The following is a 25,014-nucleotide window of genomic DNA, read 5'->3' as shown; positions in this document are numbered from 1 at the left end:
AGACCCAAGTGACCTCATCCATTCCCCATATGGCTTCCCCTCCCAACTCCTCATCTTCATGCCCTCCTTTGGTCACTCTTTAATAGCTTTACATCTTTTCTATGTTATGGTACCCAAAACTGCACACAGGACTCGAGGTGAGGCCACCCCAGTGCAGAGTGGGACAATCACCTCAATTACTACTAAGAGATGTTTCATCATGCATCAGAAGGAGAAAGCTTCTAAAAACTGATGATGACAATGGATAAAATAAGAGGAAAGGTAAAATCCCTCAGAGGACTAAAAAAACCCCTCTTAGAAGTCTTTCTACCTTAGAGTTCCTTAGAGAGGTTCCTGAGGAAGTTCCCAGAACAAAACTCTATTTTGGAGGGGAAGATACAGAAGACTTTGGAAAATGAAAACAGCATAATTCCAAGTATTCTGTGTAACCAAAATATAAAATTAGAGAACTCTAAATTGTGGGTTTCAGAAGACAAGGCAAGATGGGGTTATTGGAAGTAGGCAGATGTTTCTTCTGTTTATAAAAAGCATTATCCAGAATATTTGCTTGCAAGTAGCAAACATGCAGAAGACATCAAATTACAGAACTAGTAACCCTACAGAAAAACAAATTACACTGGAAAAGAATCAGAAAGGCTTCTCTACAGCTAGATCATAAATCACCCATCTATTAACAGCTCTTCAACAAAAGTAAATGGATGTACTCAACACAATAGAGTCACTTAGTAAAAAGTCCTTCAGCAAGAACATTCACCAAAAAAACTTTCAATCAAATTAAATTGTCATGGTATAGGAGAACAGTTCTCTTTTGAAGTAATGAGTTATTTTTAAAAGTAAGAATAAATGGTTAGTTTTCCCCAAGGGAGGCAAATTAGATCTCTGCTAGGCTCTGTGCATGTGTAGTAGGGGCTGATTAACTTAGGGTTTATTTTGTTTTCTACAGATAATTTCTGAACATATCACAAACATTCAACAGTAAATTCATCAAGTCTGGGGACAGTAAAAGAATCTGGAACAGTCAATACTAAAGTCTTCTGTGATCGTACATGAGAGGCTCTCACAGTACCAAGCAATTGGGTAACGAAGCATTACACGTTTCCTAACTGAGAAGGGGAAACTAAAGCACATGAAAAAAAACTCCTAAAGATGCATATGCAATACCAGACTTTTTGTTACCACCCAGGAAAGGGAACCCGAAGTGTGGTTCACTTTAACCACATTAGCTCAACTACCAACAGTGTAATATCTCCAGTTGTAGCAGAATGAATAGATCTAAACCTACTTATCTGTTACACTGCTAATTCCTGTTTAAAACATAGCCTTCCAAAATCCGTATTGTTCCCACTGCAGTTACACAGACACTTTAGGAAGAGGAAGGTGGCACATGCAGACTAGTAAGAAGACAACCTTGCAGAAATTGTAGCAATGCCAGCATTTTGCCACTAGGTTGAAATTTAAACAGCAAGTCACAGAATCATAGAAAGGTTTGGATCGGAAGGGACCATAAAGATATTCTACATCCAACTCCCTGCCCAGGAACAGGGACACTTTCCACCATACCAGGTTACTCAGAGCCTCATCCAACCTGGCCTTTCAGGGAAGGGGCATCCACAGCTTCTCTGGGCAACCTGTTCCAGCATCTCACCACTCCTATAGTGAATCTTCTTATCATCTAATCTAAACGCACTTTCCTTCAGTTTGAAGCCATTCCCCCTTGTCCTATCACCACCTGCCCTTGTAAAAAGTCCCGCTCCAGCTTTTTTGTAGCACCACTTCAAGAAATGGAAGGCTGCCAGAAGAAGGTTTCCCTTGGCCTTCTCTTTTCCAGGCTACACAACCCCAGCTCTCCCAGCCTTTTCTCACAGGAGAGGTGCTCCATCCCTGTGATCATCTTGGTGGCTTCCTCTGAACTCGCTGCAACAGGTCCATGTCCTTGCTGTGCAGGGGAACCAGAGCTGCATGCAGTGTTCCAGGTGGGATCTCACCAGAGCAGAGCAGAGGGGCAGAATCCCCTCCCTCACCCTGCTGGCCACGCTGCTTTTGCAGCCTCAGCAGAAAGCACACACCCCCTGTGGGCACTGTCTGTCTTACTGGGGGCTGAAATGCGCAAGGGCACTTTGCAAATCTCATTTATGCATTTCTAGATTGCATCTGAAAATAGGTAATTGGCTTTCTCCTCTCCCTCTGGATCAGTGCTGGCATAGAGAACCCCACCCTCTCAAACAAGAAAACCTGAAGGAGGGGGTACCTCAGACTAAAACGAAATGATAGGTAACTCCTGAGCACCCCATTCTTACTCCATTTAGGGCAAGACATCAAATGCTGTGAAACTGAAAAGGCACATTCTTTTCTGCCACACTTAAAGTCAGTAAACTGAAGAGACAGGAGTCATTAAGTTTCCTTCTTTGAACGCCCTTCAGAAACCACTACTAAATTCAACCCCTCATTTAAATACGGTTTCCCCTGTAGTGTAGCTCTTGCAACAGACACGTAAGGCATTACCCATAATAGGTGAAATAGTGCACATAAATATGCTGTTACTTAACTCACCGTAGTAAATTCATACTTTAAAAGGAAAGCTTATAAGCACTGTCATATTTAAGCAATCAGACATAAGAGGGTGTGCATATGCTGTAATAATGACACACCTTAATAATATAAGAAGTATGTCAACTATTATCCCATACTACACACCCTAAAATGCTTCAGCATAGATCACATCTATGTATTTAACAAACGAAATTAGGATACTTAGAAAAGATGTCTATTTAGTGGCTGATAAGCTCAAAATGTTTCATTAAAAAAACCCAGCCAAAACACAAAACATGCCACCAAATAGCTCCTTTTCAGGTAACCATTTCCAACCATTTCTTTTCATCATCAAACTACAAATACAGACTGTTAAAAAGTACTTGCATCATTCAATGTATTCAGATCCTACAAAAAGAGGTTAAAAAAGGAAGGAGAGCCAATGAAAAGAATCTCTTGTTTTCTGTAATTTTGAAGTGTTCTTGAAAGCCTAATGATGAGTTTTGAAAGAAAAGGTACAGACAAAACCTTTAAATCAGTTGTTCTTTTTTTTGGTTAAACTGCTTCTGCCTTTCCATTTCAACAAGCCAAGAAATGGTTCAATAAAAACATCCCACTTAGGTTATCTAATTATCAGTCTGAACTCAGGGTCCAGAGTTAAGTGGTTTTAGCTGAACTCTTACACACAATACTTGCAGTCTAAAGCCAAAGTCAGCACAAAAATCTGACATTTGATTACATTTTACTTAATTATATTATTTTTCACCTTGGATCAAACTGAAACATTTTGGAAAATGTATTACTGAACACTTCACTGAGTACTATCTGCTTAGCCTTTGCCACACAAAATACAAATATAATTATGTTTGCGGCAGCCAGAATAAACTAAACTTAACACTGATGTGCCTTCATTTTAAACCAAGCTAAAATATATTTAAATATTTATTAATTGCATATGAGTCCACAGAAGTTATTATTGCAAAAAAATTTTTCTCAGGCATAGCAACTCAGATAGTTACTTTCTTCACCTAAGGCATACTAGTACAAAAAACTAACATCAACTATCTTTCAAGCCTGATCAAACTTCACAAAATTATTGTTATTTAATATATTTCCATTCACTTAATTGCTCTTTGGTTACATAAAATGGAAACAGTTTCCCAAATCATGTGACATTTTCACAATTGTATTACCCAAACCCAGAGAAAATTGTAGATATATATTTATTACAATAGTCACTGCTGGAAATGCTGCTGATCTTTTGGATGAAAGACATTCAAACATGAAACAAGCAAAACACATCCTTTTAAGTAACAGTATTGATGAAAGTGTAACAAGAATCAAATCTGGAATTTCAAAATAGAAAACTTCAGCCATGTTTATATAAATGATTCAGCCATAACCCAAAAGAGCAAGTGACTTTTCGGAGTAATTTTTGCTCCTCAGTGCCAATACAATAACTCGCTGTGGATGCTGAAAAGCTGCTCGTGCAGAAGTGGCTGCTCTGAACACACATTGGTCATAGGAGCAAAATATTTAAATTGGGGGGAGGAGGGGAGTGTACTCTCCACCCACTTTTTGAGAGGTCCTGCCAGTTCCTCTGCTTTTTGTGAGAAGCAGATCAAATCCAATATACAAGACATGAACCAGATATGAAAGTGGTCCAACAACAAATCTTCAAAACTGCAAATGCCAACAAGTCTCTACAAGTATATTACTGGGCCAGAATGCAGGAAAATCCTTGTGAAATAAGGTTTTCTGGTATGCAGTTATAGCAAATAATCATGAGGTGATGCCGAGAACTAGACAAATCTGGTATTCAAGGAATGTTAAAAACACTGAGGTCACGAATGCACGCTGTAACTTTAGTACTCACTTCTTATCCCACTATTTTGACATTAAATCTAATTCATTCTTCATTCTAAGCTTATAAGCCATGATTTTAATGAACATCTCTCTTGTCCACTGCTATAACACATGTCAAAAAGGAAACAATATAGTTAAAAAAATGAAGTGAGGTTGATTCTGCATATGCCATGTACATAACAGGAATATTGCTTGTTTTTAAAATACTACATTAAACCAGAGATCTTTCAGTAAACTAAAAAACAGATCTTCTCCCTTGGATCAAAATTTTGAATTTATTTACTTTTTTTTAGAATAATTGTTCCTGCACTCCTAGCTCTGAGGTAAGCCTAAGAAAAAGCACCAAAATCATAACTGCACTGGGCATTTTATTACTAAAAGAATATTTGGGTTGATTATAATCCAGTGTAATATACTGCATGAATCTACACAAAGCAGTTACATAATCCAACCTTGTCCTATGAGTTTGTTTTACACACACTAGAATGGATTTGTGTTGAACTCCTTTACCGAGATAAAGAGCTAAAACTAAGCTCTGAAGACACAGAGACCAGGGGAGAAGAGGGAGAGGGACACGACCAGAAAGTTAAAGCCAGTTCTTATATTAAATTCCCCACAATTTATGGCAGACTGACAACAGAAATACTAGCAGCTCAGTAAAACAGCAGATCATTTTATCTGGAGGTGGGAGGTGTGACTACACATTATGTATTATATTAAAATTGCTTTAGTCCTAATTTTATATATATACTACTTGCTTTTGTCCAAGTAACTTGGCAGAGATTCAAATCAGAATATATACTTTCAACAAAAAAGAATAAAGACATTTTTGACTTGAGGATAACCAATACTGGTCACTATAAGGGTGTGATCTGCTTTTCTGATCTCCTTTCATTGACATAAATAAAAGATCATTTCTCATCAAGCTTAAGGAACCAGGCAGTGTAAAGGAAAGATGAGCAAGCAGTTTGGAGACACCTGTATGACAAAATCCGGACAGAAAAATTTCTTCAAAAGCAACAGTAGTACCTTAGCTAGAAACATAAATCCAAGAAGGGCAGGAGGTGGAGCAGGGGGAATTTGCTTTATTCTAGGGAAACATGCAGAGGGCAAGTGATATTTTAAAGGATACAAACCTGCAAGACTTGTGATATCTGGTCAGGGAAGCTCTTGAGAACAAGTTCCAAACACCATTCAAAAGAAGACTCGGGGGTCAGGGTTCTCCCTCTTTGCCTAGGTTCACTCCACAGCTCAGATTTCATTAACTGCAGGCTGAGCAAGAACTACAACCTGTGCAAGGATCACCATACAAGCAGCATTAGCCACAAGTAAATCCTGAACTGCCTCCTCTCCAAATCTGCAAGCTGGAGCTTCAGAGATTCATAGTAGCAGCCAGTTGAAATGCTTCGTTTATTGCTCTATTATTGATACAGAAATAAAATTCCTTTTCAGTTTATGCTGGTATCCATGACAGCTAAATAAAAGCACCTGTTCAAGTGATGCTTTGACCGTGCATCCTTGAAAAACACAGACACTGCAACCAAACACAGGAGAGAGGTCTCTCACAGCAACATTAAATAAAGTTCTAACACTCCATGGATCAGCTGCACCATTAACACTCATCTTAAAAATCTGCCACTTCTGTAGGTTTTGGCCTGCACTGGTTTATTTCTGACATCCACAGGGCAATGAAGACAGAGAAAGAAGGAAAGGTTTTTCTAGGAGCAGTCCAGGTAAACTGCTGGCAAAACTACTGGCTCCACACTTGCAATTCATTACAAGAAGCCATGCTTGTGGCAGATCCCCACTCAGGAGAATTTCAGTCAAAGAGAAAAATTCTTCATTAGTGACCAGCCCTAAAATAAGCACTTACAAACCACATCTGAATATAGTTATATTTTTCCTCTTCCTCTTAATAAAAACTGTATTTTGCATATAAAAGTGCATTATTTCTTTACTCTTTTACCTTATTATGACCAAACCCAAACAAATACATAGCAAATTACGATTTACTGACTTTTACTTAAAATAAGATTTCTTCAGTAAAATTCTCATTGTCTTTTACCAAATCAGGATCAGAACCATAACAGAAATTAGGAAATACCACCCTACTAATGAATAACACAGGAAGAAGAAGGCCATCTAAATAGCTTAGCCACCTTTTTTTATCTTTTAACCTTCAAGTTCATTCATAAACTTCTTCTTTTTCCACCTACAAGTGCCAGGTTTTGTACAAAAGAGAACAATTTGTTCCATGTTACTGGGATATAGACAAGAGTCCAAAAGGGTTGTACAATAAAAACTGAAAATTCCAAAGCGGTTCTGCCAATTCCATGCAATCAGCCAAATGCCAGCACCATCATGCTGTACTGAAATAATATTAAGTAGTGTTTGCATTACAAACAAACAAAACCCCAACCTCAGGATTCATAAACTGAGCTCTGTTTGAGACTTCAGTTAGTGGTGGTGCTGGAGGCCAACAGGCTACTTTTGAAATTTAAAAAAAAAAAAAAAAAAATTAAAAATTGGTAATAAGCCTCCAAGACCTTTCCCTAGAATTCTGCATGGCACAGCCTCAGTCAGACACTGAAGCCCTGGAATCAGCTGCTTTCTGCATGGCTACCGTGCCAGGTGTATGCCTGCAGCACACAGCCCTCTGCCTTGTATGGAGCACAGAAATCAGGATTTACACCAATGGGAACAGCAAAAGGTCTCTGCACTGACCTTTCTGTTTGACTTCAAACTGGATAATGCAATGATAAAATGAGCTGTGGCCCACAGAATGCACTAAATTGTGAAGGATCATCTTAAAATTTATTAATGTTCTTGTCTGGTTTTTGCTGAACACAACTAGGACATACCTTTTATAATTAATTATGAATAAGCACTTACACTATATAAAGGTTTCAAAAATGTTTTCAAACTTAGGAAGCCAAGCTTTAAAACCTCTAAGATGATTTAAGCCAGCAGAAGAAACCTGCATCAAAACACAACAAAATTAATGTTGAGTTCAAACTAAAAAGTCAGTCAAATTGGGGAGTTGGGGGAATGTAATGATTTACAAGTACTACTGATTAGAAATTCTCAGCATGAAAAGTATCAGCTTCAACAAAATGCAAGCCATTAACAAATTTGTTCAGAAAAAAAGTAAAATACCCTTTATTTTCCATTAATCTGTTTTCTTGAACTATTAGAAAACATACCAAAGTGATTTACAGTCACAGGAATCAACTTCACAGATAAATTATTTCTGGATTCCCAGAACACACTCAACGACCCAGTTCAAGTTTCACAATCTTGTATCCAGCCCAATAGACTGTGTTTGATTAGATGCACATCATCTGCCTTTCTGCTCCTTCACACAACCCCAGAAAGGATCGCTCTGTGACAACTGGATATATGGCTATAAATTCAACACACAACTCTTGCTTGCTGGTTTTCTCCAAAACCACATAAATTCTCAGCTCCCTGCACAAACACACAGAAAAACCAAACCAACCAAACAAAAAAACCCCAGAAACGTCAGTCAAAAAATTGTCTAAATTACAGCACTTCAAGCATAAAAGAAGTTCTAACTTCTTATAGAAAGCTGACAGAAAATCTGTAATATGGAGCTGAAACAAAACAGAAATTTTAAATAACAAACTGGTAAGTGGTTCTGGGGTAATTCAGTGGTTTCCTGGATTGTTACATTTGTCCAATTCTCTCTCAAGGAAGATGATCCAATGGTGACATAAAGTTTGCTGCACCGAACAGTGACAATCCTGACAATCCCCCCTAGAGACCAGGTCTCATCTCCTACAGCAATCCACACAGACTTCTGCATTCATCACCATTCTGATGTCCCACTCTGGTACTTTCCCATGGCTCTCTCTGCAGACAAGCAAACAAGAAGCCACACAGAGAGCCAGAGCCTTCACTTTTCACATTAACAAACCTCAGAAGAACCTCAGGAGATTATCCAAGCAATTCCCCTTTCCATGTCACACTGTTAGCCTCACATATGTCATTCCCCATTAGAAATATACAATACTGCTCAAAATTTGCATTCTAAATAGCATGAGCTCCATCTATTTATTACTGTTGACATCAAATCTCCTTTGCTAGAGAATCCATTCACTCACCATATTCTCAAAGGACAAGGAGAACAGCTTATCCTCTTCATGCTCTTTATCTGAAGTCTTCTGTCTAACCTCTGGCCATCTCAGAACAGCGCTTATCTTTTTCAAAAGCTAAACTTCTTTGATTCATGCTGAGCTCAACAGGGTGGTTTGTGGAGACGACAGAGGGAGAAATGCCTGTATAAGACTAACTTAGACAGGTACAGTCATCTGCACATGGCACAAGGAACAACTGGAAACAGGAATTTTGTACAACAACGGATCTGGATGCACACAAATACATCACAATTCATTTCTGTGTGGCTGGGTAAACCTAAAAACAGTGTAAACCCAGAAGGTGCAGCACCCACAGGAGTTTTGACTGACTTAGAAATGTACACTGGTTTGTGTCTTTCCAGATGAACTGCTCTTTTGTTGCTTGCACTCCAAACTTACATGGATTTGTGTTCATATAGAATTATTCTGAAATAATCTTCAGTGATGATCAGGCCAAAGTGGAAGAGGTCACTTAGGCTAAAGAATCTCCTCTGACGTTAAGGACATGCTCAGCTACTCAAAAACATGTGTCACTCTGCAGTCATGTGCTGCATTCATCCAAGTTAACTTTCAAGTATAAACTAATGTTTTTGGAAAAACACAAAGCACATCCATAATCAGGCTATTCATAAAGCTGAAAGTAATTAAAACCATATTTTTCCCCATAATTTTTGCTCTCACATATAAAACAATAGGATTTCTGCTCTTCAGTTTTGGTTTCTGGAGATACAGCCCATTTTCATATTGTGTGTTTGAGATATATGTTGCTCTCCCATTTTAGTCAACAGTATTTCAAGAGCTATTTTTTTTTCTTTTAAACAAGGAACAACAAAAACCATTTACTACTCAAAATTCAGAACCTTCAGGAAAAGCAGGGTCTCCAGGAGAATTACCACAGACAAGTCTGTAAGTTATAAGGTGGAAATACCGAGACACAGAGTTTTGTAAATGTTACAACACCTCATGGCTTTACTGGGGGCTCTAAGAATCTCTTCTGCAGACTGTTACACAAAAACCCCACAAGCAGAGACGTAGTGAGAAATCCATGTTGCAGTCTTCCCTCTAATTTTTAAACAAGATGAGAAAAACTTACAGAGAGGTAAGAAAGACACTGAATCACACACAAAGCTTAGGTGAACGAGATCATCTCATGCAGTCAAGTATCATCTGTGGAGATGACAGATATGAAGAATGAAGAAAACCAACTCAAATCATTCCGCGATTCTAAAAACATCTGCACTTCTTAAGAAAGCTTGTAAAAATGGCTTTCTCCTCCAGAAAAAGAGTTTAAGTTAAAATGGGTAGAGTGGATCTTAAAACACCTTGATAGATACAAAAAGGTTACATATCAATATTCTCCATGGAAGATTAGAGCTGAAAGAGAGATGAAATTCCAAACAGGTGTCACTTCAGCATTTTACCACATCTACCAAAAATGTTGACTGTAGTGCTCTGAAGTGGTTACTTTTCCAACTCAAAACAAGAGTGGATAAAGCATTTTAATTGAACAGCGCTTTGACAGCACTTAGTCAAGTAAGCCAAAGTTATGCTACACAAGGACTACTTGCGAGTCCTTAGATATCACTATCAAATTATTTTATCACATTAGTCTACAAAATCCAGAAGCTAACATCTATTCAGTAAGAGCCGTGGGATTCTAAACCCAGAATGTAACTGGTTTACAGAACAGCAGAAACACAACTGGAAAATACACCACATTTATGGCATTCTTAAGATGTCTAGCAGAGGCTAGTATGGTAGAAAAATATAAGCTGAGTCCAGAAACACTCTGACCAAAAAAAATTGCTGAACTTTTGCTATCATCTGTTTTCTACTAACTGCTGAAAGCACCTGTTCTGTAACATGAGAATGAAAACAACACAATCCACGTGTAAGTGCTACACTGAGCTCTGCCATGCTTTTATTCATTGAAGAATGACGTATGTAATGATTCTTGAGAGGTAAAAAAAGTTTGAGGGGAAAGAGGGGCAAAAAACCCCCCACCAAACCAAAATCTCTGCAGCTGACCAAGTGCACTGAAGATTAAATGGATGTTGTAGACAACTCTTTATTCAGGTCCTTAAAAGCATTAATGTTTGAGAAAAATTGGCTTACAGATCAGCTAGCTAAGACTGAAGCATTTAAAGATTAACTCCCTTAAAACTTTAATCATTTCAGGCCTTAACTGTCTAATCTGCAACACCAGTTGTCTCTTATGTCTTATTTAAAATAAGTAGTGAAATGTTCAAACATCATATTTTTTTCTCAGAAAAGATGCCTTACACCAAGGTGGCAAAACAAAAATAATACTAAGAGATCAGCACTTGAATTTTAAAAGTATTGCTTTTGACTGAATGTGTCATAATTTCCAGAGACTCTGCATTGGAAATTTCCAGAAGCTTAGGAGTTCTGTAAAACTTTTCTACTCTAAAATCTGGCCTACTTTTAAATGTCTTCAATTGAGTGTAGCCTTGAAGACAAATGAGCTAGGTTTTGGTGGGGGCGTTTTGATAGCTTTTTTCTCCCCATTCCAACTGTGAAGCTCCAACAGAAGTAAATATCAGTTAAGATCTGGAGGTAGAGCTGTAACCCATAAATTATGTATGCCAAAATGAAGTGGAAATCTGTACAAGACTGACTAGGTCAGTCAAAATACAAATATACTTTGAAAATCCCATTCCTTCCTCTCATGCATTTGGGGGTTCTTTTTGTATCTCAGGTTAGCTGGAATTTGAAAGTTGACTTTGGTTTTTCATAAAAGACACACTCCACATCCATTTACAAGGTCCTATCTGAAGCCAATCAAAGGTGCAGAAGTGCTAAGCTTCATAGCAAAGGGCTGTACACAAAGGAGGAATAAGCTGATTCCATCAGCTCCAGCTCCTTCTTTAGAAGGAAGCAGGCAACCTTCCAGATCCCAAAGGGACACATGCAGCCTTTCTTTCTCTCTTAGTCTCATAACTTGTGTAAGTGGTCTTCAAATGGTTGTATTAAATAGCACTTTTTACCAATTAAAAATAAATTTTATAATTTAAGTAATTCTTTGGATAGGTGATTATCTTGTCTAGAAATACATGTTAATTTCTATACTTGCACATACTTGAAATGCAAATTACTAAATCATGACACTACTGCTACCACCACTACCAGTTACAGTGGAAAATTTCCTTCCCTGCTACACACCAACTGCAGAAACATATTATATCCAGTTTAAACTTAAGACAATGTACATTTCTAGGTATGACTTTCATTGGCCTCATTAAGATCAGCCTCCCAACACTGAGTAATGAAGATGACACTTAGTTTAGCTAATTTAGCCCTGGGACAAAAATGACTTTACGGTGTAACATTACATACCATACAAAGCTTCCTCTGATGTATAACTAATTAGGATGTCTAGAAAGTTACACAGTAGAATTAAAACTGGATTAGAAATAAGAAAAATATGCAGAAATGTAAAGCTAACTCATTCAAACAACATACACTCTCAAGCATTCTTTCTACAAGCAAGAACAAGAAGTCTGATTGTCCTAATTTTAAACTGCTCTATATGTCTCAGCTGCCTTTACAGGGTTCTTTTTAAACTTAAGCTGCATCTGAAACCACTTCTCTAAGACAGACTATGGAGAAGGATACCCAAACATGTTCATTTAAAATATCATGGGGGGCAGCTATCAGACTGGTATGTTCTAGCTGCATTCTTTCAAAAACCAGTGATTGAAATGCTCTTCTGAGCCAAATACTATTAACTTTAAGAATGAGCGTAAATCTCTCTTTACCCCTCAAAGTCAGCTTACTTCTATGGAACTGGAAGAAACTCACTCTGACTTGCATTTGTCAATAAATTGCAGATGGACTGCTATTTGTCAGTAAACTGAAGATGCTCAGATTCTAAACTGAAATTGTTCCTTGTATTTCTCTTGAATAGCCCACAAAAAGTTCTAGCAAATGGAAGAAGAGCATTTTATTGGTTCTGAAGTAACACTCATTATGTATGTTATATAATATTAAGAAATATCCTACCTTACTCACAGTTACATCACACAATTCAACAAATGGTAGTAAAAAAGTCTTCAGGCCCTTAATAGCCACTGTAGTTATCAATAATCCATTACAAAAGACTTCAGGTATGTTTCACAGCAATTTGCAGGTGGCTTATCAAAGTTTCTGCATTCAATTTTAAACAGAACAAAATTTAAAGCTGTGAAGCCTTTAGTGAAATGGCAAATGCAAAAAGCACAAGGTTAAGAAAAATCTGTTTAGATAACTTGAGGAGATGCAGACAAGTGGGAGGTGTAAGAAGACACACTGACCAACACCTACTGACAGCATTGTTCCCTCAAGAGAGACTCATGGCTTTGCTCCCCACTGACAACCAGAAGACACACAGTTTATTGAACACAACAAATTAAAGTACTTGACTTGAATAAAATTGCATATATTTCTGTTGAATTTTGGACAATGTGTTTACCCCCAATTTCATGTGTTTGTGACCAGAACATAGCTACCATGCTGCTCATATAAAAATAGACACAGTTTGAGTACCTCTTTATCCTTTAATACAGAACACACATACACCAAATACAACACCCTTCAGCCAAGTTCGAACTGCAATTACATTTTATAATGACCCAATTCTCTGCATATTTGTGTCAAATTACCAAAACTACAAATACAGTCAAAGGTGAAATTGGGCCATCATTCCTAGAGAAGATGTTCTCAGAATGACCCCTTTTCACTCAGTCAAAGGCAGGTCCAGTAGGCCCAGTGTGTCCCATGGGAGCCTGTTTATCAAAGCTGGGCTCAACAAAAATGAAAAATATTATTCAATGTGGTTTTCTTATTTAACTTTAAAATTACCCACACAACTTCATTCTTTACATTGCCTTAATTTATGTCTTGGAAATCTGATCACATGAATTCAAGCCCAGAAGGATAGGGGGTATGCAGGGTTGAGCAAAGAGAAGAGCCCTCTAAAAAACTCTCAGAGGATTTTTGTTTATCAGTTTTTGGCTGGAGCTTGGACTAATGGCATCTCTACAAGCTACAGAGACAACAAGGGGTCCAAGAAGGCATTTTCCATCTTAAAGCACTAAAGCTTGAGGGGTGGGGGTGTGCATAGGTCTTTCCACTATTTTCACCTTGTCTTGTTTCATAAAATGCCATTAACAACATGAATAGGAAATAACTATTAGAGCATTTAGGGACACAGTGGAGTTCTCATGTTGGAGGTTTCTGAGGTGAGACTGGACAGGGTGGTAGATAATCTCAGCTATGCTTCCTTTTCCATGAAAGGCTGGACCAAATCACGTTTCCAGGTCCTTTCCAGTCTGGGCTGTTGTATGACTCTGTGATCTGTGAATGTATCACCCATTACATACCAATACAAATTACCCCATTCAACCTGTCTTATTTGAAAAAAAAAAACCCTCAAAACAACCAACCAACTAGAAAAACCCACAAATGTCTAAATTCTCAGGCAGAAAATTCACTTTACAAAAGAGCTGAGATCATCACCAATAATCAGCTGAAGGTTTTCATAGCAGGAGAACCATCTTTGACAGAAGACAAGAGTCAAACATCAAATCTCCCTTCAATCCTATCATGAAGCAGGAAAAGTCTTCACCTTTTTCCTTCGTGAGAACACAGTGAAGAGAGCTTAAGATGTTTTTCAGATACAAACCATTGCTTTTTTTTCCATTTAACAGAAACCATATCATTCCATGAAGATTTTTCAAAGGAGAGCAAGTACATTTAAGAGGATATTAACTCAAACTTCTCATAGAACTAAGTGCTATTAATAAATATGTCTCTCTTCAGTCTCATATACATTTGTCAATTATTCTATTCTTACCTTTTATCTCTTTTTCCTTAGGTTTGCCTATTACCCCCTTAATGATATTAAATCTGCCCTTAAGGTGACAAACAGAACATGGTAATGCAGCTTTTCTTCTTTCCTTTCCATGAAGTAATGCTGATTCGTGTTAGACTCATCCAAAACCTTGACAAAAATTCCTGCCAAAATCTGACTTTCACAAGTGATTTACTTTAGTACTTGATTTTTGCAGTATCTCTAACTCCTAGATCTTCATTAACTAAAATTTTATTTACCACACTTGGAAAGCAGATCAAGACTTGACTGATTTTGCCAACTGGCTGAATCAATGTTCTTAAATTGTCAGATTTTGTTTTATTTGGAAAGTTTAATGTCTTAATGGCTTTGCCTAATGAGTCATTTGAGAACTGATAGAGAAATAATGCTTTGTCCCATCAAAAAAAAAAAAAAATTCTGCCTTTAGAAAGGTGTTTCTTGTAGTGCTAAAATCCTGCAATTAAACTTAAATGGGAGGTAACACCCAGGCACAGATTAAGATTCACTGCTTTAAGAGAAGCTGTGCTTATGTATCTCACATCATCACTGGAAGTCAGACCCATTGCTTTCTCTGAGCTAGGTAAGGAAGATCTGTATGACAGAGTAAATTTTACCATGACTCAGCCTCTGCGGTTGTTTGAGGCAAGATCAACCCTCCTGTTTGGACCTCGGAGCTTCCCTCGTTTCAGCAGAGCTCTGCATTGCCAAACCTGGTGTTATGCAAGTGCACCACAGAGGCTGCAACTCCCCATCACGTGCGTGAGAAATTGTGCTCACCCCCATGATCAGGGCATGGCAAGCCCTGAAACCCCAGGCTGATGCCAGGCTGTGAAGAAATGAAACCACAGAACCAGAGAAAATGAGTGCCCGGCCGTGTACACCAGCCCAGTGAGCAAATGCACCTCTGCTGCGCCAGGGAGAGAGCAGCAAACACCAGAGTCCCCTTCCCTGTCTTTCAGGGAGAGCACAGCACATGGCAGTGGCATGGAACAAGGAGCTGAACACTGCCTGATAGGTAAAAGCCTGCTCTGTTTGCTGCATCTGTGCAATAAATTCAGGAAGAGTTGGTGCCTTTGTCCTCTGCAGCTGATTTTGCCCCACAGTACAAAGACTCCTATTGCAACATTTCCTACAGCCCATCTCCTCCTCTAGCTCATCCTGTCCCAGAAGTTACCAAGTTCACAGCAGTAAAAGTTTTACTCTTGACTTCTCAGAAACCTAATTTCAGAATATGACCACAGTCCTTTGTTTCTTTTCAGGATTTTTAGAGACAGCTGTTGAGTGAATTCCTGATCCAGACGAGTAACAGACACCTTCTCATTGCATCCCACAATAAGAGACCAAGGAAGGGAAAGAAGCAACATCTTGGGAATTCGCTCTTTAAAATAGATCCCTGCACACCAGCCTTGCTGACCATTTTAATAAATCCAGTTTATTGGGATACTATATTAATTTATTTTTTAATCTACATTATACAAATACACATTTGTAATTATTTGAACATGTCAATGAGAAGTCATCTGCCATCTGAAGGATGCTCACAAAAACATAGGGACACAAATAAGCATTTCTTTTAAACACACTGTTTATAAATTTGCAGCAGACATTTTCTATCATTTAGGAATATTTACTTAGCTGTGCATACCAGAACAAATTATCTTCTGTTGGCCAAAAATTATTGTTCTTAAACCTATTATTTATCCCCTCTGCTCACATAATTTCTACCCATTCCCTGTTGGGTTAAATAATACAGCTCATTACATGAAGGCAGATGTATCTTCCAACTGCACGTGAAAGGAATTCTAAAGATTGCAAAACGTAATGCAAACTTACCAACTCTATTCCCTGTGGAAAAGGAGTGTCTTCCCAGTCCTTCTGAGGAAATCTTTGTATTATTTTCCCCAAACCTTCCGTTGGTCCTGCTGAAAGAAAAATTCCATTATTTAAAGGCAAACTGGTGGAATTGAAATCACCACACATTTGAGAATACTTTCAAAATATACCCAATATTAGTAAGTTTTTTGACACGAGAGGGAGAACATGCTCCTCAAATGTCATGTTGCTCCTCTTGCAAGTCACATAATAAATACAATCTTAACATTTTCCAGCAGTAACACAAGGAATCACTACATGAAATGAAGCCATGAGCTGCATCCAGCCTCTGCCTCTCATGCACATTTTCAAAATGACAGATTATTATTGATAATTTCAGTCTCTCTCTACAAAGAGCAGTGAGTTAAAAACTAATATAATGGATAATGTGATATTTAAAAAAGAAAGCAAAAGTTTAGCAAGAAGCAGTCTTCCAAAAGAAGCCTGTAGATTGAAATAAGTCTACAGATTAAAACTCCACATGATTTATCCAGGACACGCTAGTTCCTTGCCAGTATTTCTCACTGGTTTCCTTGGACAAGTCAGCAGTGGTTTTCCACACAGAAGGATGTGAAGAAAAGCTGGTCATTTCTGATAACTTTTCTGATGCAACTGTCTTCTTTTTTCACATGTTCCTTTTTTTGGAAGCAACAGTGCTATAGATGAATTTTGGAAACACCACAAATACACCACAACTGTAGCGCTATGTCATCCTGAAGGGTACAGGAATGCACACACAAACAGGAATTTTGTTCATCTGCTTCTGAAGTCCTACAGTAAATATTGAAAAAATCATAACTTTTTTTTTTTTTCCCCTAAATTTTAGCTCTGGGATTCACCACAGATGAGCTTGGCAAGATGAAAACAAAGTGAAAAGATTCCTAAATCATCGAACCATAGAATATGCTGTGTTGGAAGGGACCCACAAGGATCACCAAAGCCCAAACCCCTGCAAAGTACCATCCCCAAGAGTCACACCACGTGTCCCAGAGCATTGTCCAAACACTGCTTGAACTCCGTCAGGCTTGGTGCTGTGACCACTGCCCTGGGGAGCCTGTTTCAGTGCCCAACCATCCTCTGGGGGAAGAACCTTTCCCTAATCTCCCATCTACACCTCCCCTGACTCAGATTCAGGCCATTCCCTTGGGTCCTGTCACTGGGCATCAGAGAGAAGAGATCAGTGCCTGCCCCTCGTCCTCCCCTCACAAAGTCGTAACTGCAGTGACCTCCAGGTCCCTTTCCACAAGGCTGCTCTCCAGGGTATCTCATTCTTCAGTCTGTCTGTACATCAATGGCAAAGCTGAAATTTGCAACCATTTAAAATATCTTTTAATAGCTGACCCATCATATCCAATTGAATCATCTTTTCTCTAAAGCTGTATCACAAAATTTTGAGATTAATCATTAAAACTGTTGAACATTTTCTTATCAAATTCTCAAAGCTACAATGTTATGAAGCAATCCAATTTATGTATTAGTAGTAGCAGTCCATATGTGTCACCTCCTCTGCAGACACCCAGGCAGCAGCAATGAATGCATTACTCTCCTGGCTTTACCATAAGAAACCATTTTCAGTCTGACACAACTCAAGTCTGCTAGCATAAATAAGTGTTACAGTGAAAAAAAACAGGCTTCCTCTAAGCTCCCTGCTAATTTACAGTTTGAGTTTGCTGCTGTCTTAAAACCCACAGTACATCTTACAAGATGTTTAGGGAGAACCAATCCAATGGGTTAGCAAGAAGCTTTTTCTCCAGTTTGTCCATATTTACACCTAATGTTCTGTGATTGTCTCTTGGAAATAATCTAGGAACAGATGGTCTCAGTACAATGGACATACAAACTACAGGGAGTAAACTCCCAATAGCAATCTTACACCCAAGGGAGCACACACTGTGATTCCCACGGGCAGCCTGCTGAAGAACTGCAATCACACAGGGTTAGCTATGAGTTCTGAGATCAGCAAGTGAAAAGCCAAAGGAAGTATCATATTATAGAGAGCTGCAGAGAAGCTCAGAAAGCAGAGCGAGGATGTGCCAGAAACCGAGGAACAAATACAGACACGGCTACAGCTGCAGTTTTTGTAAGGAAAAGGAGCTCTCTCTTAGACTGTAATACCTGAACAGGGTCACCAGTCACTGATTCCACTGTTTAAGATCAAGTGTTCCTCTCATGTACTCTATCAAAGCATCTTCTACTGAATTATCATTCTTCTGCCCTCCACCATTTCAGCTCAGCATCCTTCCAAAATTAGGAGGCATAAATGGAAAAGCTTCACCATTCCCTCCCTAAACTGCTCTGGGAAAAGCAGTCACACAGCTTCTCTAAAGGCAGGCAAAACCACTGCTGCATTCCTGCTTTCTTCTCCAGACATCCAGTCCCTGTTTCCTTCTTTCATGCAAAAAAAGAACAGAACAGCTATGTTTTCAACTCTGTATGTTAGGAATCGGCATGTATTTTGTTGACAGCATGCAATAAACAGCCTTCACCCTCCTCTGTTTTCCTCTTAGCCTTCACCTCTGGTATCCCACCCAGAGAACTTATCTTTCCTTCCATTCCTTTATGCAGTCACCTACTTGATAGTCACTACTACTCTCTTCTTCACCCCAAGGGGGCTGTTCCTTCATTGACTCAGCGTCAGAACTTCTCCTCTTGCTGAGTTAAAGTATCAAATTACCACGTTATCTGCTTATCCTAAGTCATATCTCTGTCAAATCTCTTCTTCCTCCAGTTGTTCTAAGGCTGGCAGGTGGCACAAAGAAGGGACAGCAAACAAATGCATCCAAGGCAGCAGTGAGCACAAACACCCTCCAGGCAGAGCACAGCCTGGGGTTGAGAGGCCAACAGCAAGAAAGGGCAGAAGGACTGAGCTGAACAGAGATATCCAGACTTCCTGGAAAAGGAAGTATCAAAGAATTACAGCAGCAAACAGTCCTTGATATGTGTAAGCTCCCTAAGTTTCTCTGTGGGAACACGGGTGACTTTTTTAAACTCTGAATCCAGTTCACAAAAGACTGTGACCTCTGACACTACCAACTACACTTTTAAATAATGATATCCAGGAAAGTAGCTCAAAACTTCTTCTACTTCATCATGTTCTGAAGCTATCAATCCTTCTAGATCTCTTTTGACTTGACTTTACAAAGACTCTCCCTACATTACAGAATAGGAAGCTCTTAATTCAGAATTAAGAGATGTACACTTTTTAAAAAAGTTTTTCATATTCTCTCCTTTATGTCAAAAGGTTATCAGGTTTTTTAGGTTACTTTCCTTAGAAGGCCACTAATGTTGGCCACCAGTGTTAGAGTTTACTGCAGGTAATTCCATTTTGCTTTCAAGAGGGATTCTAAACCTCCATAGGAATTCACCTGAAGGAAATGATGTGGTTCTGAACATTTTCTGAAAGCCAGACTCAACTCCTTATGCTGCATGAACTTGCACTTCAGGTCACCTCTGGGATCAAAGAAAAATTACTCCACACAGCCCATGGAGCACCTCCCTCCAAGAGGTGCAGCAACACGTCTCTCCTTGTGTCCCCAGAACCAGCTTTTTTCCACTGTTGGGAAAACACTTGGAAACCAAAAATGCTTTCCATCTACCTCTAGTTCAGGCACAACTGTTTTGGCATCCAAGTTCTCAAAAATTTTAGAAAAGGATCCTTTTCAGAACAGCTCACAGAAGCCTCACAAACATTCCAGGTATTAAACAGTCAGACTTAAGGCCCACAGCAGTGAAGTTGAATCTTCTGGAAATCATCAGCTTAAATACAGAGAAAGATTAAAATTTTTTAAAAGTTTATTGGACAGTGCGCTAAGGATGTATCACAGAAATGCAACATTTTAAAGGGAAAAAAAGGGAAGTGAATAATTCTGTGTTCAAGATATGAGCATTAGAAAAGTAAGTATTCACATCCATCAGATATGAGTAAAAAAATAAAAACAAAACACCAACAGAAAAATCACTGTTAATCCTTCCACAGAAAAATCCTGTGATACAGATTTACAACTCTACTTATAATGCATAAAATCTAACTATTTCACATGATTTCTAAAGCTGAACATAATACAGATAGATGGGAAACACTCTTTCATCCCACTAAAATTTGATTTGGCTTGGGGGGGATTGATGGTTTTGGTTTTTTAAAATGAATCTGCAGTCCTTCAAAATTAGGGAAATTCTTCAGGATCTCAGAGTTTTCTGTGTTTGCAATCATGAGGTAGAATTTATTGTAATCTGATAAATTTGAAAAATAAACAAAATTATTCTTTTCAATTACAAAAGTTACTGAGCTGCAAAGTTGCCTTCTTTGTGAGAAGTTTAGACCCAGGAGCACTTGAAAGAATCTCCCGTGCAAGGGAAGACCCAGAAGCTGCACTTCCTTTAATAATAAACCCAATCCAGTACAGTATGCTCACCACATTTTCCCAATACTTTATACTGCAATTACTGTTGATTCTCTGTTGACATTTTTCAATCCAACCAGCAACATAACAGCAGAACTGCAGTAAGTCCCTAAATCCCATGGTTTGGGGTGAGGTGGTGCGGACACTATCTGCCTTCAGCTGACTCTTATAAATCATCCAACTTTCAGCAGAGCAGTTTTGTCTGAAGATAACAGATTATTCAAGAGGTGGCTTCAATTCAACACCCAAGTGAATTTGCATTTTTGACTGCTTTAGCACAACAAGAAGAAATAGAAAAATATCAGGTCATGGGATTTCAACAACAACTATCACTTGTTTCAATATATGCTACTGATAACTACTGACAACTTTGCAAAAATACTGAAGCCACTGGAGGAAAAAAATTTAAAATGTGATTCAGATTTTCTAATTAATAACTGCAGATTTTGACCACATCCCTTCACTGTATCTAGTCTTCTTTCAAGCCCCCTTTAATAATTCTTAACACTAAAAGGATATTCCCTCAGTATCCTAGTGAAATTCCTATTAACTAATGCTAATTAAACAAATGTGACACCACATTAAAAACATGCAGACGGTGAACACCAGTAGTAACCTCCTCAGCTAGTGCCTGATAGTATCTGCTTTACAGACCTACCAAGATTTCAGAGGTTTTAAGAACATTAGGAAGAACTTCCTCATGGAAGGGATGATTAGACACTGGAATGGGCTGCCCAGGGAGGTGGTGGAGTCCCTGTCCCTGGAGGTGTTCAAGGAACAACTGGATGTGGCACTCAGTGCCATGGTCTGGTTGACACGGCGGTGTTTGGTCAGAGGTTGGACTGGATGATCTCAAAGTTCTTTTCCAACCTAATTGATTCTGTGATTCTGTGAACTGTCACTCATTAACACTGACACCTTGTTTTTAAACTGGTAAGACAGTTCATTCCAGTGTCAATGGCTTCAGAGAGCCACAGGCAGCGGGAAGGACCTTCATCATCAATAAAAGGAATTTTTGTCTTTTGGTATGTTTTTAATAACGTACAATCTGCCCAAAAACATGGTGGAGAGCTCATTGCTAGCACTGCTCACTGAATTCAAACCAATCAGACAGAAGCTTCTGGAGGTTTTTGAAGCCACTTAAACTCAAATGCACTACAGACATCACTCACACAACAAACTACTTAATACAGTATTTGTGTGTGTGAGCAGAGCATGGGCAATCACTGCACATTCACAGTGTGCTCAACGTGAAACAGGAATTGATCTCATTATTCATTATATATACAAAACATGCCTGGCAGTAACAAGAGACATATTTCCAACAAAACTACTGCAATTATTATTGTTGTTGTTGTTATTAAACACTCACATTGTTATCTTAACAAAGTCATTTCTACAAAAGCAAAACTATTCCTGTACTTCGACTGAAGTATTTTGCAATTCTTTTCTTTCATTTCGTAGTAAAGTTTTGTCACATACTGAAGTACAGAAGTTGTAAAGACATTGCAGCCATTTTCAAACTGTAATTTTACACCTACAGCAATTAATTGCATTTTCAATATGCCAGGTTAAAATAATCATTATCACCCTCATCCAGCAGTTTTTCTACCTTTAAGATGTCTTAACTCTTTAATCCATTAAGAAACAAAGTTGACCACAAAATAAATTAAGCTTCATATTTTTAGACATTACATTCTTGCTCCTGTACAGTACATACACATAGTGAATTGCCAAGACCAAACCCTGAATTTCAGCCTGTAAGAATTCTGATCAAGCAGTCTATACCTTAAGCTACTAAGGGAAAAGGAACTTTTCTCCCCAGCTTACTTCTTCTGATCTGCCCTCTTTCTCCTTCTCCTTTTCCCATCTTTTTCTTTAAAAAGTACAAACATGCAACACATTAAAATTCTGGCATAATTTGCTGGTTCCTGAACCCTAGTCCCCTAAACTCCCTTCTTACATAAATCTTTCCCCATGAAAGGTCACATGCCATCTCTTGCTCGCCCTTGAAATTCCAGAAGCGAGCTGTTAATGCAACTTACATTCCAAATTAATGAGGACTGTGATAAACTCTGTCTTTTCACTTACAAACCCCTGATAAAAATGCATTTGAGTACTCAGTATTGTTAACATGCAAAGCTTTGAATGGAAGCACTTTGGTGATCTGTTACAAAAGGTATAATTTTCAGGCCTGAAGAAGAAACACAGAACAGATCACAGAGAAAGAACATTAGTAGTTATGCCACGGAAAACAGTTTGAAACTACCACGGTAGATCCTTCATGTAAAGGTAATAAAATAATTTCAAGTATTCAGAAGTACAATTTTACATGTTCAGAGTTAGGAGCATACTGTCGGTGTGAAAGATGCACAGACAGGTGGCAGAGCACAGTTCCTCTCATCCTTTTCAAAACAGTACCTAGTGCTAAAGACATCACTAAAATCTGCTGTGAAGTAAAATCCTTTTCATATCAAGGTTCTTAACTTGAAAACAGCAGAAGTTTTAAACTATTCAGGATTCTGGTCACTTCTGGGTGTTTTGGAAATGCTTTTCATGGAAGGATGAAGACAACTCATGTTCCATCTTGGGAACAGAAATGTACCTGAGGCCTCCCTGTGCCTTTAAAAACATCACTACAGAAATCTTGATGCCAGAAGACAGAAAATATGACAAAAGATATCCCCATTTTAACTCAGTCCCTATAAAGAAGTCAGAGCTGAAATGAAAGTGAATAAGAAGCCAAAGGAGAGCTAATATTAAACACCTAGAAAGAAAAATATTTCTTTGATAGGCCTAAAATACTTGAAATTCTGAAAAAAATCAGTCCAATCCCCACCTGCACATCACAGGCCATGTCCATCTTAAAGTCTGAAGTAGCCTGGACATGGAAGTTTACATAAAGAGCACTTAATTCTGATTTATTCAAGAGAATAAAGATTTTATTGCAGCCTAATGGCCACAAAAGGTTAAACAAAATGCTGGTACGTTTAGGAAGATGGAATGAAGACGGGCTTCCCACAATGACCACAGACACTATTTGTACAACTGGCACAACTCAGAGTCAGTTCATCTTAATCAGGTCAAAGAGATGCATGCAACAATCCCGGGAATTTGAACGACAGCCGTTCTGGAGGCATGCCATATTATCAAGGATGCAACAAATAATGGGATAAGGCGATCCTCAGGCTCTTTTCTTTGTAAACAGGAAAAATTCGTTGAACTTAGTGGGGGGAAAAAAAAAGTAGCATTTCAATCTTCCCCTAAATGTACTGGCACTGCTAGTCAGGACTACCTGACATACTTGGGATGGTCCAAAATCCTGAATGTCTCAATATTTGTTTGATTTTGGTACTTTTGTAATTTGCAGAGCACAGAGAAAGGGATCTTGTATACCCAAGGGTGTACAAGAAACAGGCTCAATCAATACCACCCAAATCTTAGATTGGCACTTTTTTTGTAGGATCATCCTCCCCATTATTGCAATAGATATTCTTCTAGTCAGGTTAACATCTTCCTTGCTCCTGGTCACCAGAAATCAGTCCTATGCTTTATTCCTAAATAAAGGAGGGAAAATAGTCTAGCTTGTATTTTAATTACATTAAAGTAGGAGGGAGAGATGGGAATATGGCAAAACATGCTGTATCTCATTCCACTACATCAACTGGTGTTTCTGCTGAAAGGAGGCTAGCCACTGGTACGCAGTTAGGAAACCTCTAAAACAGATTTTCTAGGGAAAATCACATTTAGGGATGAACTTCATCCACTGAAGTCGCATCAATGCCAAGTGAAATGAAAACAGACAAATACCATAAAAAGCAGAAGAGGAAGGAAATGGAGAAAAGGGAAGCAGAATGAGGAGGAAGAAGAGGGAATAAATGGGGATGTTACAATCATCACCACACGTTAGAGGCCTATTTAGCTGCTTCAGCAGTGTGCCTCTAATGCTGCTCAGTGTGATACAGCATAAGAGCACTGGCTGAGGGTGCACACAGTGATTTGGTCAGCCAAGACTCCACCAGCATCTAACCCTTCTGAAGAAACGTGCCAAATGCCACAAACTCAGTATTATCCTTGGAAAACTGTCAGTCATGCAAAGTGCTGCCTCATGCTGAAAGCCACATTTGAGAGCAAAACCTTAGTGACCAGTGGCAATGAACTCACTGACACTTCTCAAAGTTCTGTAAAAAGTTACTTGGTTCTGCTGCTGCTGCATCCCTCATCTTTAAGAGCTCACATGGTAACTTCTGCTACAGCACAAACTGTCCTTTAAAAAGCTTATCTGGCCTACACCTATGAAGGTGCAGTTGCTCCTAAA

General features: G+C 38.6%; 1 protein-coding gene across 2 annotated transcripts in view; it reads right to left on the bottom strand.

Annotated features, from left to right (window-relative positions):
* Positions 1-25,014, bottom strand: part of SBF2 (SET binding factor 2) — a 234,373-nt gene that overhangs the window by 171,829 nt on the left and 37,530 nt on the right. For both annotated transcript variants that reach the window (XM_082282867.1, XM_082282868.1), the window contains exon 2: positions 16,258-16,346. In XM_082282867.1, the coding sequence (XP_082138993.1) occupies positions 16,258-16,346 (89 nt within the window). The remainder of the gene's footprint in view (positions 1-16,257; positions 16,347-25,014) is intronic.

The sequence above is a fragment of the Coloeus monedula genome (genome assembly GCF_965178545.1).
Source record: "Coloeus monedula genome assembly, chromosome: 6".
Classification (NCBI taxonomy): domain Eukaryota; kingdom Metazoa; phylum Chordata; class Aves; order Passeriformes; family Corvidae; genus Coloeus; species Coloeus monedula.
The sequence above is the reverse complement of the archived record's forward strand: the minus strand, read 5'-3'. Positions and strand labels throughout refer to the sequence as shown.